We start from the raw sequence: 18,942 nt of genomic DNA, 5'->3' as shown, positions 1-18,942 counted from the left end.
AACACACCATGTCAGAGTTCAGACAAGCCAATTAGCATCCAACTGGGATGTGTTTGCATGCAGTCAGGCTCTGTAGCCAAATCCACTCAGTCATGTTTAAACTGTGGAAAACATGTTTTCTTCACTGTTCAGATAAGAAAATATGTCTGTTGACTTGTTTTGTCAAAATAATATCAATGATACTATCATTTGTTACATCGTCTACTAGGTAAATATCCTACTTTCAAACACCAGATGTAGGGACAGCACAAGTTGGTTGACGTCAATCTGATCAAAACAACAACACTTGTGCTTTTGTTTATATGTGTTTTCTATAAAAATCTCAAAACAGTGGCTAGCAAGCCTCAGCGGGCCAAACTGCTCGAAGCTAATGAGGAGAATGGAGGAAATAACATGCCCAGCGGTGCCTTGATTTGAGTGGGACTGGAAGGGAGAGTTGTGACACTGTTGAGGTATTCATCATTTTCACTAACAAGTTGGATTTCATTCCCCCTCAATCTCCTACAAAAACCACACAGCCACTAATGAGCATCATTGTTTCAAACTCTGTATTTCTGGTCGTACTTTGAGCACGCTGCCTGACATGCTTCTGCGGCTACAGTGGGGTGCATTTTAACTCACCTCCTTCTCTCCACAGATATTGCTGATGATGGAGTTGGAGGCCGGACTGGCAGAGGGACCGAGGACTGCCACCACCCCTTTAGACATGATCTGGCACACTGAGTAAAAAGGGAGGGAAGGGGTGAGGGAGGGAGGAGAAGCGACAGAGACAGCGAGAGAGAAAGTAAGTCAGCCAGAGCAAACCAGGAGAGTAAAGTACAGGCTTTCTTGAAGAATCAGAGTCAAGGCATTTAAAAAAGGCCGTCTTCAGCCAGATGTTAATGGACGCACATGCTGACGATCTCAACCTCTAAACTAGATCGCGGCCTGAGCCAGCGCCTCTGCTGTCTCAAGGGAATCTGAACCTACATGTATTAGTGAAACATGCACTTAACATGCCTAACGTGGTGCATATACAGAAAAATCCTACAGACCCTAAACTCTCATGGGCAGTTTAGCTTGTGGGAGAAACTGATATTCATATAACATGGAGACAGAAAGATATAGAAATGGGAAGAGACACAGACAGATAAACAGAGTGACAGACAGCAGGAAAGGCAGAGAGACAGAAATAGTGACAGGCAGCGATATCTGGAGGCTTAAAACATAAAATCTGGTATTTGAACATTTGCACATGAATGCAATAATATCCCCAAACGTGACACACACATCTCATCTTGTTTTTCACATTCTACATTTTACAAGGACTGATTTAAAGGTTTTACCTTTGGGGATGAAAACATGTCTTCAGACAGAAACATTTTAGTGAATGGGAATTTTACTCCTCTCTGATACACAGGTACACAGGCCATATGCTTTAATCTCCCATACTGGAACACAAAACGCCATTTCTTGTGAGTTTATAATCCCTGGCTTCTAATCAAACCACTACAGTCAATGATGTGAGGCCGACACACGCGCAGACACTATGTATGTTCATGTGTGCACAAAGTAAGTGTGTGTGATGGTAATTTGTGTCGGTTATTGGGGCAAATGCAGGGCATTAACCAGCAACGTGTGTGAAAGAGGCAAAGGGGGAACCGTTTTGGGTGCTGTGTGGTGAATCCAGAGGCAGTGAATCGAATGATTAATAAGTAATCCCTTGGTCACCCACGGGGCCTGTAAGACATGAACACACTGACACCTTACACAAACACCCACATACACATGTATGCACACTTTTACAGTACACACACACACACACACACACACACTTTTGCACCTGTCTGCATGGCTTCACCAAATTATAAAGTTGAATGATTTGACTGCCAGTGAACATGCTCCTGGCTCCTGTGACACTTTGATTTGCTCCCTCTCTGCACAGCTAGCATTGTGGTGCGTGTGTGTGTGTGTGTGTGTGTGTGTGTGTGTGTGTGTGTGTGTGTGAGAGAGAGAGAGAGAGAGATAGAGAGAGAAACAGAGAATGTGCATGAAAAGTCTGTGTCAAAACTCTACCTCCTCACCACAGTTTATTCGTCACCCCCTGGACATTGACGTCAGTGTCAAGGTGTCCATAACTGCTGTGAATTGTCAGAATAGCACTGTGCCGCTCACTGGTGGTCAAATTATGGTCAGAAGGTCACTAGGTCAGCTGAAGTCAATTTTCCCCGCTTAACATTGATTTTCACTGATCAATACAAGCTATTGGACCCCAAGAATGATTAGAGGGCTGTAATGAGTTTGACTGGAGAAATGATTGACAAGTTTTGCTGGTTACAAGAGGAAGAGCGGATGGAAAGACATATAGGGGGGAAAATAGATACAGAAGAACCAGAAACACCAAAATACAGCCACAAAACATCCATGTGTACACTCAAACACACACCAAATGCCACCACCACGACCATCCAGCTGCAGGGATGGTGCTCGCATGTTGAAAAATAGTTTTAGTTTCCTTTCAGATCTTAATAGATTCGAATGTAGTGGGATTAAAACATCCTCATATGGCATTCAGTTTCCTCAGGTGCACACATGGCAGCACTAAAGCAAACCATTTATATGTGTTATGTGGCTTTATACGCAATATATATCTGTGAAAGAATGGCTGTTTGTGAACTGGAGTCTTGTCATGTGGTGTTTTCTGCCTTTAAAAGCAGCAACGAATCCAAGGAGGCATTCGTTTAGGAGCTGCATGCGACACATGCAGGAGTGGGTGCTTGAAAGGTGGGGGTGGGTCTTTTCTGGGCAGGTAGCGCTCCCTCTGTGATATTTCCATCTAACTGTGGCCACTGATCCGTCCCTAATCCAATTCCTGCCTCTAATTACACACACACACACACACACACACACACACACACACACACACACACACCCACACTTTCACAGACAAAACATTTGCACAATATACACACAGTCCAGCATGCACACACCAACACACGCTACTTCACACACACACACACACACACACACACACACACACACACAGAAACACACAAGAAGGGTCTGTAGTAAACCAGGCAGAGAAAGTAATACAGTTTCTTCTTGTTGTGGTGAGTGAAGCGGTGTTTCCATGGATTAAGCGGCGCCACTGAAGCTCTTGGGTTTGTGTAAGTGGGAATGTGTCCTATTGAAAATCAATCCCCACACTTCTTGTCATAGCTGTTTATATTGGTCGTTTTCTGCAGACACAAACTGTGCCGCATTGATTTTGGATAGTTTTCATTAAAAATTAAAAAAATCTAACCAATGAACACTGAGGTGTGGGGCAACAAGTCACCGTGCAGTACCACTGATGGTCTGGGTAGCTGTGAAGTAAAAACAATGATACAATTGATAACAAATAGGTACTCCAGCTTGTGTTAATGGAGTCACCCTCAGTGATGCATTTGTCACATCTGTGTGACAAATTACTGGAAATCTCATAATGGCCCATTTACAAAGATCTATAAGCATTTGTGTTGAAGGTCATCATGTTTTGGCATACTGCAGATGAAGTTATTTTTACATTACACTGCTTATTCCTTTTTACAGAAAATGCTGCATTGCTCTGCTGCCACTGCAGAATGAAGGTTGCCAATATATAAGAGAACAAAATACACAACAGACAGACATAAACACACCGTTTGACTCCTGCAGCGATCAAAATGTGACAGCTCATTTTTACCTTCCTGTATCACACCAGTCTGTCATCTATTTTCAATTATTTGTTTGCTTCTGTTTGACCAAAATATTGTTAAACCAGACAGACTTATCTCTGTGCACTTGGGGGAAGAGTGCGAGAGACAGAGTGAAAAGAAGACGGTAGGCCTGAATTGAAATGACAGGCTTGCTGATTTCAAAATGAGAGACCATGTGATGGTGTGATTGCTGACTGGACCCAGCAGCGCCTCACATTCATTACTTTCTCCCTATTTTTGTCTGACTCAACACGTACATACACATATATGGACCAACAGACTCACACACACATGAACAAACACACACATCAACGCTTCCTTTTGCTCACCACTTAACTGGCATTTCTTCCCTGTTACCTACTTGTTTCCCCCATCTCATATTCACTGTCTCTCAGCAGTTCGAAGATGTCCACTTCCAGCTTGCCAGTGGTTGAGCGGTTACTGTTCCTGTTGATGCTGTCTTTGGCCAGCGTGATGGCCAAACGCTCTCCTCTGCTGCACTCCATAGGGTCATCAAGGATGGCAGCTGAGAAGAAAAGAAGGGAAGAGAGAGATGGGTGGTGAGGGTGAGAGAAGAAAAAAGATAAGGAATAATTACCCCCAACTGGTAATTGCTGTTTTTCCATATTGAATGAGAACCAAGTCGGCTCATACGGCCTGTGATCATTCAATCTGAGAACCTGTGAAGACAGATCATGTATTTAAAGCCTTTTTTCCCTTTTAGATCTACAATAAAAAGTTCAATCCACTGAAAGCTGCTCCCAAGGTGTATGGATTTATTAGGACCAATACTTAGGTGACATTTTGTGCACACTGCTCTCCATTAATCTAGAGTGCCTTCAGTGGCACAGCATTGTTCTTAATAAATCCATACACTTTTGGGAGCAGCAGCTTTTAGTGTGTGTGGAATCTACTTTCGCTCTAAAAGGGTGAGTGCTATTTAATGTAAATATCTGCTCTGTATGATAAAAGCTTGAAAGCTTAAAAGCTTTAAAGTCTTGCACCTGTTCAAAGATGTTTTCAAGTACACTGCAAAAATATAAATTCATAACACACCGATTACTGCAGCAGAGCATTCAAAACATCTGTTGGTTGTTTAGCTTTCATAGAGGCAGAGCAGAGACGTCACTGCAGTAGCTTTTCAGAGATGCTACATTACATTAAATTAAATCAGTTTGCCACAGGGGCATCAAGGAATAATGAGACAACATGTTACACTGAGATCTGATTTATACGCATTCTGTATGCGATAATGTATTTGTTGTATAATTATCAGAAAAAGTGATGCCTGTCTTGTATATGGCTTAGCTAAGCCAATTATAAAGGGACTGTATGTAGATAATGCACTCTTCTCATATTTTATGCAGAAACAAAATATGTGATTCCACCACAATAAGACTGTAGAGATGATTAAAAGGGATTTTAATCAATCCATACTACATGATAACTAAGGAGTGGTACATTTGTATGCATTTTGTGAATACACTGTAGCAATAATAAAAGACATTTAGACAGTAGATTCGGCTTGTTTTTCGAGGATTGTACACTGTAATTGTATTCTGTTTTGAAGGATTTAAGTTTGATATCCTAAATGTATTCTGTGACCTTTAACAGCACAGATGTCAAATTGCCATCGTGGGCAATGAAGCGGGGACAGTAAACATCGTCTGTTCACTGTGTTATCAAAGAGGAAAGAAATGGAATGACATATATGCTTTTATATGTCCTGAATAAATGGCCTATCTTACATTTTTGTTTATCAGTCTAACCACGAATTCCCTTTTTCCATGAAGGTGTGACGCTTAACCCCAACAACTCAATACTCATCCTGGTCTCAAGACGTCAGTTTCAACATTTCACATCAGCCCAACAACATCAGCAGCCACATGAACAGCCAATATTTATAGGAACTGTAATATACCTCGAAAGGTCTGAGCTCAGGGTAGAAAGGAAAACACAATAAAATGAGCAGCGGATGTCTGAAAGCAGGCTTTTTAATTAATGTAATTATACCGGGTTAGCGTAAAGGTTCTCAAGTTAAATAGATTACATTTACAGTTAAAGCAGAGGCGGGAGATAAAAGTAACCTACCCGGAAAAGTGTGAAATTAATAAGGCACAAAAAACCCCAAACAATTAAGCCCAACTTTGCTGAAAGGTAAATGTACTGTAGACTAGCCATTAAAGAGAAAAGAACTGCAGGTTGAGTGTTGTAACTTCAAGCCTAATCATAACAGAATTAGACGTGCAGAACTGCATACAGAACTGGAGCGTGTTTGAAGTGACCTTTTCCCTGCTGATCACACAGTTGAACAAACAACAACGAACTCTGGCGTGCAAAGATGAGACATATCCAGTCATGAGATATCATAACGCAAACCAATATCTATGACCAATTAAAATGCTTTGCTAAGATGCAGAGAGTAGCAGTGAAAAGGTCATCCGAGGTTGTACTTATCTCTGTCTGATTGAAAAGCTGTGGACAAATATATTTAATTCTTCATGCACTTAAATGACTCCCTCTCGATCACGTACAACTGACAACAGCTTAATATAATCACTGGTATATTATTTAGATAGTTTAATAAAATCTAAGGCGCACATTCAATTAAACTTTTATGTGTAGGGAGGCAAAGGATATTTCTCTGCACTAAGCAATCAACTTGAAGTGAATGTGTTGTGCAAAGAGTGTGATTTGTTAAGAGTGTAAAACAACCTTTTGAGGACAAGCAGGCATGTTCAAGGTAAGGTAGGCATGATCATTCATTACAGGCTGACATTTTTAGATTATAGAAGTCTGCTCTTAATGGCTTTGTTGGGTGGGAAAAATGTCTTCGTCATCCTATCTGACCAAACGTATACCATAAATGGCTTCAGCATTCAATACAATCATCATTAAGCATGGTTCCCACAGTTTTCAAATCCCTCAAAGAAGGCACAGCCTTACATCTGGAAATGTAAGGCGCTTTAGAAACTCAAATATAAAAGCCAGCGTCATCAATATTCATCACTCAGCTCCCTGGACTTCTCGCTGTCCAAGGATCAACACTTCAAATCCTGAGGAAAAACCCTGTGATTTACGTCGACACAGTTTAAAATTAATGGTTTCAACACGATTTCTTGTCAAGATCATGACTAAAAATATTGGGCTTCTCTGATGTGTAATTAGACTATTGACATTACATCCAGATGTAGCAGCGTTACATCCTTGGACTATAAACCTGCTATAATCGATATCTTTACATTAATATGGATCAAATGACTACATGTAGTGTATACGAAAGGGGTTGCTTGTAGTGACAAACCCGCAGAGATTTATCAAGCGATGCTGCAGTAGTTCTTTCTTAAAATTTCATTTTGTCTTTCAAATGTCTTTCACTTTTGTGCTGCCATGTCATGTATCTTCTGTTTCTCTCATTCATTTCATTTGAGACAGTTTTCCTTGACATGAAAATGGTGTAATATCACCTCCCTTCCCAAGGCTGCATCAAAAACACAAATATCAATAAAATGTAGTGAATCAAGTGAAATGCCGTCATCCAAATCTATCCACATCAGTAAGTGTACGCCCACTGAATGAAACTTATAATCCTGACATGTCTTGGTCTCACAAGAGTTGACATTTGTGAGTGGTCAATGCATGACGGCTGGCAAACAAGCAGGGCTGTTTTCACACAGGGAAAACACGAGCTGGCCCTTGATCCATCGAAACCAATCAATGAGCAGCCCGGAGGTACACTGAGGCGTAGCGAGGAAGAGAGGCTCAGTGAAAAGTGGGTATGAAATGAGAATTCCTCCGAGATAAAGGCGCGGAGCACAAGAAAATGATCTCATGAGGTCTTTTAGCATCTCTCACAGATGTGATGCTTTTGTAACATGTCAAACTCTGGGTGATTTTAATCGTAACACTAAAGACAAACAGCACCAAACCATTATGCACAAACTGTATAAACTCTGCTAACCACAACAATGGTAAAAGATTGTGTTAGAAACACAAGAAACACAATTACACACCTCTTCTTTCAGATGCACATATACACTTATACTGAACACACATGTGCACACACTGCCATTAAAGTTTCTGTCACTTTGAGTCCTGTATTTACAACCGGGACTGTATCCATCCTGAACATGATATTTACAACAAAGCAGCAACACTAAAAGTTTAAAACTTCACTTCCTGCAGTTTGCTTTTCTTTCTTCTCTGTATTCCTTCTGACAAGTCAAACCACAGGAGACAGGTTGTTCTGTAAAAAGTGTGTTATGGGAGAGAACTGAAGAACTGCAGTCAGAATTAAGGCCTTTTGACCTCAAGTGGAAATTAGTAACAAGGCCCTATTGTAGTGCATAAAAGGAAGGTCCGAACACAGGCTTGCACTGCCTAAGATTTTTTGTGATATAAGCATACAGAAGCTCGAAGTGTCTCTGGAAAGTGGCAGTCAAGGGTAAAAAACTCATTATCCTTTTGAGGGATCTGCTGGCTTCTCTATTAACTCAATGGCTGCATCTCTCTTTCCATCAGGCCAAGTGCTAAATGCAGATCAAATGAACTGGCTCTTCACCAACTGTACGAGGTAATTAATGGTAATGTGCTCTCCAGCTCTTGGGCTTTGATTGGGGGAAAAGCCATTACCTGACAGGGAGAGGGAGGAAAGAGTTCAGAGGGACTTGGCCTTTGATCAAATAAACGATTTTAAAGAATATGGACGCTGTAAAGTGATTTAACATGGCTGTCATTTGAACTGGAATTCAATGGTTTCTATTCAAAATCATACACTTTGCATATATGTGCTCTCAGTAGTCATTATTGCCTTGAGTGACTGATCCTCTCGCCTCAGGTAAATGAGAAGCTAGAATCAATCCAGAGTGAGGAATGAGCGCACTGATGCAAAACATACCACTTTTCGAAGAACCAAATGTGAAAGTATTGACATAAAAAAAGCACGTCAAGAAATTGATGGAGTTAAACTTCTGCTATCTTATGGCATTTATAGCAAGGCATTACAGGGACAGACATCTGCATGTTTCACCTGCTTCTATTCCGACTTCCTCTGGTAAAATAACTCATCCAGCTATCTACTTAGAGTATACATTGAGGGTTTCTGCCCTGCCCTAAACTCAGCATATGTTGTATTCAAGACACTAGCCTCTTTGTTTTTCTGTTTTATATGGTGGAAAAATCAAGACTCCCATTTTTCACTTGTTGCGTCATTTTGCTCAGATAATATCTTGCAAGCAAAAACTGCAGTGGAAAATGAGGAATCACAAAGTTCAGATCACACAACTTTTTCTTTTTCAAATTACATCAAGTACCTTACCCTTGAATTACTCAGGGAAATATTTCAATGTTCAAAGATGGTACAACTCTGTTACCGACGCCCAATATACATGTAAGCCCAAGATGCAGTAAAAAAAAAAGTGGCTTGTCAGACATTTTTAAGATCTCTTGGTAAGGTTCTCACACCCTGTTAGTATCTTCTTTGTTGTTTATCCCTTAAAAATAAACCCACCTTGTGTGATGTGAAAATATGCACCAATGTGAACGAGCATGTGATGAGGAGACTAAACAGTTAAGTCTGTTTAAAAGCATCTTTCCATGAAAAACGTATTCTATTTGGAGTGACACTGTATAATTAATGTGGTGTTGTTTGGTTTTGTCTGGAATCTGTCTGGAATGCAGGGAACACTGGACAAGGGGGTAGACAAACAAATTTGAATCTGGAAATAGTGATGTGAAGACTGACACAGTCCGCTTTACAAATTGATCACCTCAAGTACTCAAGTACTCCTTTTTTTTTTTTTTACCATATCAGGCCTTTAGATTAATCACTGCAAACGCTCCTTTCCCCATATTCTGGCATCGACTTCTACTTCAGCAACTTCATTAGAGGTCTGCTTGTTTTGTTGTAGCTGGCTGATTAGTCCACCCTATCGTGTTCAGGAGGGATCACATTTGTTTTTCCTGAAAACATGCCAACACACAGAAACAGAGCTGTGCACTAATGCAGGTTTGTAGAGGGCTTAATGACAGCATCAACGAAGAAGCCACTGTGGACCAGGCCGTGCACTTGGATGACTTTAAAAAACACAAAATAACAAAGCAGCTCATTAGCTAATCAAACTCTCCTGTGGGACATTGACTCATAACGTTTGCTCTCCCCTTATCATTGTCACCGCCATCAATTCTCTTTTTTTATGCTTTAATATGCCAGATTTGATTCACAGGCTCATGTATCAACCGCTGGATAATTCAAACCTAAATCTTACAGATAATACTTGTGTCTGATTTTGAACTGAAACCATTACTCTCAAACAAAGGCTGCAATTCAAATAAAGAGCTCAATTTATATGCGACGTAGAGTCACAGTAAATGTGAAGGTCAAGGACCTCGCAATTGGAAAATGCAAAGGGTTGTCCTCTCCCAGCACCTCATTCAGCTGCCTTTTAGTGTAATGGGTTTGTACATTTCACCCCCTCTTTCCACTGAGGGACTGAGGAAGGCGATTCAAATGATAGTCTTGTTTTTTTTTTGTCTTCCAGCAGTGACATGCAAGTAATGTCAAGGTTATGTCAGTAAATTGTACTTCATATTGTCCATTTTATTTTCAACTAAAAGGTCAGTCCTCGCTTTCATCAAAGCGGGTTAGAGAAGCGCATACGAACACACATTATTTCTTCCTTTCATTTCAAAGACATCATTAGTGGGACTTGATTCCTATTGAGGTTTTCTTTGACTTTATCCCTGTAAATAACACTTGTAAATCCAAAACTCAACTCATTTGACATTTTCAATGTTTTATAAACAACATTTCTCCTTTATTTGATGGTTGCTTTGGTATTAATTAGCAGACACTAGACAGCTATCACGGCCTTGTCAGTGTCGGATATTCTCTGCGTATTTGTGAGTGTGTGAATGTGTGTGTGCATGTACCTGCGCCTAAACGCCCATGCACTTGTGTATGTCAGCAGATGAAAACGCTGTGCGTCATGCTTGTCTAATAGCTGTTTTATTCACTTGGAGCACCATGACTGCGAACTATACCACAGCCAATCTGTCTGCTTGTCTGACTGCATGGCAAATGGAATTGCTAGTTCCACACTTTAATCAATCTCATCCGCAAGCCCTGTGGTGTGCACTACCGAAGGAAGCGGAGGTGCTATCTTACATAATTAGAAAACCTCGCTCACGGAAGACCTGGCGACAAGAAACTGATTTCCTGGTGTCACATAATGTAATTATAGCCCACACACACATATCATAATGTGTGCGAGTGGACTGATGTGTTAAGTCTCATTAATCTGAGGCTGAATGCTAACGCTGACTCCGCTGGCCTGTAAAACTTCTGACAGTCATTTCAGTTAATGCATATTTAGTCTGCAGTTTATACTTCTTCTGTTGTCACCGGTGGTCAATGGGAAAAAGTTGGAACCATAAGCATAGATCTCAATGGGACGCAGTCAATAACTATGATAATTGGCGTTGAAATCACCATTTTTGTAATTAAAAGGAAGTCTTTAACAGAGTCCCTCTGGGCCTGTGAACGTGAAAGCCATCGTCAGAGAAGCACATGAGGGAGCACTGCCTTTGTCTTCCAACCTCCTTGTACAAAGAACCTGCGAGGGCTGATGACAAAGAGTGAATGGCGACATTGAGATAAAGAGACGATAATTAGAAAGCCGTAATCTTACAGTTCTTGTTGATGGTTTCTGACAGCACTTCATCCGCAGACCACCCTCTGCCATATTGGCTGAGACAACTGGGACATCAGAGAATAAAGCGTCTGATGTTCTGCTCTCACAGCAGCCAGGTCAAGTAATTATCACATACTCACACAATTACACTAATATGAGTAACATGGTAATGTTTTGGTTAATAAAACATCACAGTAGATGGATTTTTAAATACCTATGCTCCAATGTCATCCTATGAACTGATCAATGAGGCTGTAAAATGACCTGCAAAATAAAGCATAAATATTCCATTGTGGAATGTAGCCTCTTATAACCTTTACTGTATTTACAATTTCTCAAAACACAGGGTTATGTTAGTGAAAATGAAAGAGGGAAGGAAAGCGAGAGCATGTACTTTAAGTCTGTGTCCCAGAATACACTGCACTGAGGTTGTGGATGAGAGAGACAGGGTGATGACAGCTGTCTCAGGTAATAATCGCTGCTTGAAAGTCTAATATGCAAGTGTTACCGCATCATGTATTCTCTTGTGTGCACTTTGCATGTCGTCTTGCATGTGCACACATTGTGTGTTTGTATATCAAATGTATCTATATACAGGAGACATTTATGATCTGAGTTATGACTGGAGGCTCATTTCACTCAGGGGAACAATAAGCAGAAGGTCTTATCCAGCAAGTCTATGAGACAGGACTTTTGGGAAGGTGTGTGCATGTGCGTTAGTGTTCAAGTGTGTGTGTGTGTGTGTGTGTGTGTGTGTGTGTGTGCATTGTATGCATTTGTGTCTTGGGAATAATTGTTTATATTCTGTAGTGCCACTCTCTATTTAATTTCTGCTCCACTTCAGCTTATTACCTGGCACCACTGCAGAGCCACGTAGCTTTGAAACAACAGCTAGCCAAGTGCAAATACACAACTAGCTGATGCAGTACCACAGAGGCTTTAGGAGCTGCAGAATCTGCTGAGGTTTATGCAGAAACACTCAGGAATGGCAGCTGTAACTTTTAACAGCCTCTTTTACCGACACAATATAAGTCAAAACACAAAAACAGCTGTAAAAGTAGTAAGAGTAATTAATTTCACTGGCAAAAAGATGCAAAGATGCCACGTGTGACAGGCTTGAGCTTGTATACTAACAGGTGGAAGAAGAAAATCAGAATATTTGGCAAACATTGTTTTTGGCACAATCACATGGGGACTGCAGATGGTCAAAATGCTGCAGATGTTGACATGAAGTAATAAAGATCCAATGGATGCACCACATAATTTCCTGACTGCTATTGTTAATACATTAGCACCACCAGACTGTTGGCAGTGGCTGCACAACGACATCAGATAAATAGAAAGCACAGAAGTTGTTTACAGATGGGTTCCACCTATGGGACCCTGCCAATGTCAGCATGATTACAGGACAACCACAAAGCATAAAATAGAGTCAGTGGAGAACCTGTCACAGAAGCACTCAGATTGATGAAAACGGACATGGCTAGGTGGGTTAGGGAGTGGTGCCTGCCAAATTAGAAAAATTATGTTGGATAACAACAAAACCAGCAGTGTGAATGGCTGGCTTTGCATTAACATGTTGGGCCATAAGTTCATCCTCCTGTGTGTGTACAGTGCAGTCTCATCTTTTATTTCATCCACTGACAGACTGATGCTGCTATTTGTTCAATTCCACTCCCACTGGGTTGGAAACGTCTGAAAGCAATTCATCAGTGCAAAGTAACCCGCCTACTTGTGTTTCTCTTGAATCAGCTGAGCCAACGCTTCAAATCCTGATGTCTTCATGCCGACTAATGGCCATCCATTCTCAGTAGCTGTTGGCAAACATTTCAACTTTAGAAAGAATGGGGTATTTCTGACAGCATGGTGATAGAGAATGAGCAATGGTTGTCATGGAAAGACAGCAGGGAGTATGATTCATGGTACGCAGGCCACACTGGCGTGGGCTTGTCTCCAGCAACGTAGGCTTACTGGGTGTCTATTCCTCGCCCCAAATCCTCAAGTTCACAGGATGAAGCTTGCTTTGCAGTGAGGGGTGGCTGCTGCCTCACAGCCATACTCTTGGTATTTGCACAAGTGTTTTAAGATTGGCAGAGAAGAGGAGAATTGTAACTTATGTACATCCTTTTGTGTTAATTGAAAACAAAGGCCACTCTATATCTTTCATGTCATTCAGAACAAATTTAAGCTACTGGGTCCACATAGCACTACATGTTTACAGAATGCCACGGGACAGTGCACTGTTAAAATTTACGATAGTAACTAACCAGGCATTTAGACTGAAAACAGCACTGCGTTAAAAATATACAAGGGGCTGAGTTGGTGGGGGATTGGTGATGTAAGTACCAGTGAGACAATGAAATACAAGGCAGATTTTAGTAATAAATAAATGAGTTTGACAGTTTATCAGATGCCAAAACACTGCAGTTCATGGGTGAAATTTTTACTGAACTCTGGAAAGTTCTCACAGTGGCAATTGTTTTATCTTCTGCTGCACCATATTTGACTGGCCAACGCAGTTCCTTGCCGAATGACATAGCATTGTGTTACGACAAAAACCCCCGCTGTGCCAACACAGTGGTCTCATTGAAATGAATGAGACGGCTGTGTTTTCACGCAGTGCTGATATCAGTTTGAACATGGTATTGCAGTTCAGTACGTACGGTTGGTAACCTTAAAAGTGCACTAAAATCACTTAAAAGTTATTCTGCTTCATGACAATTAGTGTCTGTCCTGATAACTGTAAGTGTGACATTCACAGCAGAGTTTTAATTGACAAGATGATGGCCAATCACTCACTGGGGATGATGTGAGAGGATTGTGAACATTAACAGTAACAGCTGCCTGATGGCCAAGCGCTGCCAGAAAATCACATTGTGATAGTAAATTTAAGAGCTCACCATCTTGATTGGGTCAGTCCTGAAAACAAACATACTGTAGTTAGCCTTTACTGCCTCCAGCCTGCCCGCAACACCTGAGTCCCCCCGACAGAGCTGGTTGACAGCTGGAAATTTTGGGATTTGACAAAATGGAAGTGGTAGCAGCAAAAAAAAAGCCATGAGAAAAAGGGGAAAAGAACATTCATTCCTTCATGGAGGGATGAATCCCCCTGGGTCAAACATGACGACATAAACAGAAATATGCATTGCGTGGTGTGTTGCCAGCTCCTGTCAAAGCTGGACACGACGGAAGAGATCACTCTTTAAAGGCTGTGAAGCCTCTGGAGGGCCATGACAAGAGTCGGTAACACAGACAGACAGACAGCACAGACTGATCACCACTTTATGAATTCTTGTACTGTTTGGATACTTAAATCAAAGTAATAAATGTGACAATAAATAAAAATGAATGCATTTTTTGTTTTCTTTTCATTATATGGTATTAAAATTTAATGGAACCATTAAAAAATGTCAAGGGGGCAGTAGTATTTTAAGTCACGGACCGATAGGGCCACAGGCAAAAACCCTGACAGTGCTGGTTACATTTGATAGACGATAGAAAATGAAATCATTGTTTGTGAAACAAGAAGCAAAAGTTGTAAAAGGGTATGTATTTGTGCCCATGGGTGTTAATCAGCCTTATCTGGACGTATACTTAGTCCCTTCACGGCTTCAGCTTGTATCATACAACAGAATAGCTATGTGTCTGTATGGCTCTCTGAAGGTGGTCGAGAAAAACTTAAACTCCATCACTTGAGAGAAAATGGCCGCACCTGGTGCACAGCCTGTGGTTCAACTTCCCATCAATTCTCAGGACAACTTCAATGAATTATGACAGAGCCTCCCTCCCCGTCTCTCATACACACATGCTCATACATCCACACAGACATTTACTTTCTATTCCTTTACACCCCCAACACCTCCTCAGTCTTGGTGCCAAAGGAGGAATTAAAGTCAAAGTAATAGGCCCTTTAAACTAAAATGAAAGGGATGGGAGGAGGATAACTGGAAATAAATGCCAAAAGTTCATATACACTCAGACTTTCAGCGTAAATGAGTGAAAATGAATGATAGTTTGGACTGAGCCAGAGAGAGTCAGAGTGACAGATGCGGGAGGAGGAAAGATAGTTAAAGGGATAGTTACAGACTGAAAGAAATAAAAAAAGAGAGAGAAAGTGACAGGAAGAGATGGTGAGGGAGGGAAACCCTGGGCAGACCTCTTGCGACGAGCAATAGACTGACAAGACTGTGACAGAGAGAGACAGTAAGATGGTTAACACGCTGTTGGAGTGTGATGTCTGTTGCACAAGGATAATCTCGATGATGATGATTATGAGGAGGAGGATGGTGGTTATTATGATGAAAACAGCAACTATGGGGCGGTTGTAGTTTGACTTCTGGACCCAAGGGACCGGAGACAGGCAGGCAGGCTGGCAGGCAAGCAGACAGAGAGTCCTGGGGGAATTCCAGCTCTCAGTGGGTGTCATTACCTGTCAGTCAGCATATCTCCCTCAACAGGCCTGGCCTACAGATAGATCCACTGGCATGTAATTGTCTGGAAGGTCAAGGGAGACCAGCAGACGGTTTGATGAGAGGAAAGGGAGGAAAGGTTAAGAGGGAGGAAAGACAGAACAGAGCGATGTTGATGACAGAAAGGAAGAAAGAAGAAAGAAAGAAAGAAGAAAGCTTTTTTTAACAGACACCAGCTAGTGAGAGGGAGAGGAAGTAAATGCTTGTCACCTCCTGTGAAACTACCGATGGAGACTGTATATACACTGTAAGGTAGTATCCTATAGTATACGTTCTGTAATGGTGCTTAATACCTGATGCAATCTCAGAGACACACTAAAACAAACAGGCTGCTGACCAAAAAGAGCCATGTGCAGGCTGAGAAGAGCCTTTGGCATTTTGACATGGTGGTTTAACCTGCAGTAAACTTACCTTTATTATTCAAGACAATGCCTTACAGTGGATGACAGGAGCACTTCTTTCATAACAGTCTGATGGACAGACCTCAGACAAACCTCACTCATGCAAAGGTCAATGCAGATGGCAGTCCTGTGCATGTGTTAGTGAGCTTGAGGACGCTAAATGACAAAAAGATTACATTTCCTTCACACTACGTCAACAGCTGTTATTCCTATTCATGAAGGTAAACAGCTGTTCAAATTGAACAATTTGATAGTAGACTATTCACTGTTGAAAGTGAGTGAGTGATTAAAGACAATCATCTGCGATATATTATGTTATACAGTCTACACTTCGCCCATCGTCTGTCCATCTGTTTTGTACTTGATGCCACTTTCGACACCATGAATGGATGAAACATCTTTGCCCTTTGTTGCATTTTCCTTCCTACTGATTGGCTGGATCAATAAACTAATACTGAAGGTAAATTTCAGCCTTGTCTCATTAAACACATTCACTAATTGGCCTGGGGATTGTAATTGGGAGGCAAAATTTCTCCAACTGGAAACTTGCTGTATGCATGGCGCTATAGTTATACGAGGGCACAACAATAGGGCCATATAGTTGAGCTGCACTGCATTCATATCCTCATGCTCAGCTAGTTTGACAGAGATCAGAAGACGTTCTGACAGACAGAAGTGTCCCCAGTGGCAGACAGATCCACAAGCAAAGGATGCCACTGCTGATACTTGGACACTCAAGAGAAAATGGGCAACAATGATGCTATAAAAAAGAAAAAAAGGGTTTGCAAAGCTGTAGATTCACTCCATATCTAACATGCCAACAATGGCTTGTGAGAGGAGAACGGTGCTTCTCTATAAAGTGGAGAGATTTGAAGCATACAGCCACACACAACCTCTGGTGAATCAAAACTTTCAAAGGGAAAGAAGATGGCTATACTGGACCGTTCTCCTGTTATCCGTTATTACCATATAGCTGTTGCCTGTATCTGTGACAGCCTTTGATGTGACAGTCTGGGGAAAAGGCCAGACATTCAGCCACTCAAATGGGTTGAGAGCACCCGAGGGGGTCAATGCTCATCCTGTCGCTTCAGGGCAATGCTACAGTATAATCCACCACGTGAAAAGGACATTAGTAACCTTGCTCTCAATCACTCATCTCTCTCTCCCTCTTGCTCTGCCTCATTCTCTTCATTTTTATTTCTTTCTTTGTCTCTTGCACACTGGCATGTAGTCATATGCTCACACTCTGAGTGATGACCACTGCACATGAAGTATCGACTTTTTATCATCATTTCAACAGGGCAGGCAGGGACACTGCTAAAGTCGTGGACTCGGCGAGTATCCATCACCCGCAGGGACAAAACCAAAAGCTCCTTAGGACCTTCAACAGTATCAGCACTGATATGTGCTGGATACCCCCTGATACAAGCTCACGGTCAAATTTATCTTCTCCTCTCCCTCTCTCTTGCTGTCCTTTGCCTTTTACACGTTCAAGGAGACAAAAAAAGAAAAGAAAACTATACTTCATGGCCATTCGGAGCTCCTACTCTGATCCAACCAACATGTATACAGTGAAAGTTCTTGGATGAAAAAGGGACAGATGTTCACAATATTTTAAGACCTTCAAATGAAAGATTTGGAAGAAGCCAGGGTCGCATTGACGAAAAGTAGAGGGAACTGCAGCATAATTTAAGGTTTGACTATAAATCTATACTCAGCATTAAGAAGTATCAGTTAGATTGGATTAAGCGTGGTCTGAAAGACAGATACTAGTGAGGCCGCGTTTATCTCTACGTTGATGGTGTGAGACATTCAAACTGAGCTTCGGGGAAATGAGGCTCTCCTCGAGAGACTTAAAACACTTTTGAAAAGACTACAAATTTAAGAAGGAGGAAGGGAACACGGAGATGTATAGAGAAAAGGCATGGAGAGATGTCCAGAGGGAGGAAGAGCAAGACAAGTCATTTGTGAGTGTTGGGGAGCTGAGCAGGGGCAGGGTGTATCTGAGGGCTTCCAAAGTTCCCATAGCCTAGCCTAATAAAACTCAAGGGAAAACAAACATGAACTCGGTGACAAGTACAGTGTGTCTGTTGGTGCCTGCATACATGTGTGTCATCATCATCCTCTCACAGCCACCACTGTACCTCCAGGGAACTCATGCCCTTTGCTTCTACAGCCACAGTACCCCATAGGCTATGTTTCTGTCCTCCCTTGCTGTTTCTACTATCTAGTGCTTCAACTGATGGCCACTTCTGCCTCATTATACCAGCACCTAAACAGCGCATGGGACCCAGATAGCTAGTTGGGGTCCTGGAGGCCACCCAACGCCACTACGGCACCTTTCGATTGTTCTCACACACAAACACACACACATGGCTCTATAAATGAGGCCTGAATGTTGAATAGGTGTGGGATGTTATCATGGACTATAGAGGTTTCCCCAGTGAACAGAACAGGAGGGTTAACAATGTAACTGGTAGACCCCGAGGAATCTGCCAGGGTAAACACTGTGCTTATAAGCCTGGTGCTGAAAACACCCTCTGTTTGTGAGTGGGTGTGTATATGTATCTACGTGTACCTTTGCTTCAGTGTATGTGAATACGAAACAAAGAGGGCAATATGCTTTTGTCTTTGGGGTTGTAACAGGACCAGTGGATGGAGTGTC

At 41.7% G+C, this 18,942-nt stretch overlaps 1 protein-coding gene across 1 annotated transcript in view; it reads right to left on the bottom strand.

Annotated features, from left to right (window-relative positions):
• Nucleotides 1-18,942, bottom strand: part of grik4 (glutamate receptor, ionotropic, kainate 4) — a 128,993-nt gene that overhangs the window by 95,054 nt on the left and 14,997 nt on the right. The window contains exons 2-3 of the mRNA XM_070905266.1: nucleotides 4,078-4,242; nucleotides 622-719 (exon numbers count right to left, since the gene is read on the bottom strand). Of these exons, the coding sequence (XP_070761367.1) occupies nucleotides 622-719; nucleotides 4,078-4,242 (263 nt within the window). The remainder of the gene's footprint in view (nucleotides 1-621; nucleotides 720-4,077; nucleotides 4,243-18,942) is intronic.

The sequence above is a fragment of the Enoplosus armatus genome, chromosome 5 (assembly GCF_043641665.1).
Source record: "Enoplosus armatus isolate fEnoArm2 chromosome 5, fEnoArm2.hap1, whole genome shotgun sequence".
NCBI classification, from domain to species: Eukaryota; Metazoa; Chordata; class Actinopteri; order Centrarchiformes; family Enoplosidae; genus Enoplosus; species Enoplosus armatus.
This window is presented reverse-complemented; position numbering and strand designations above follow the sequence as displayed.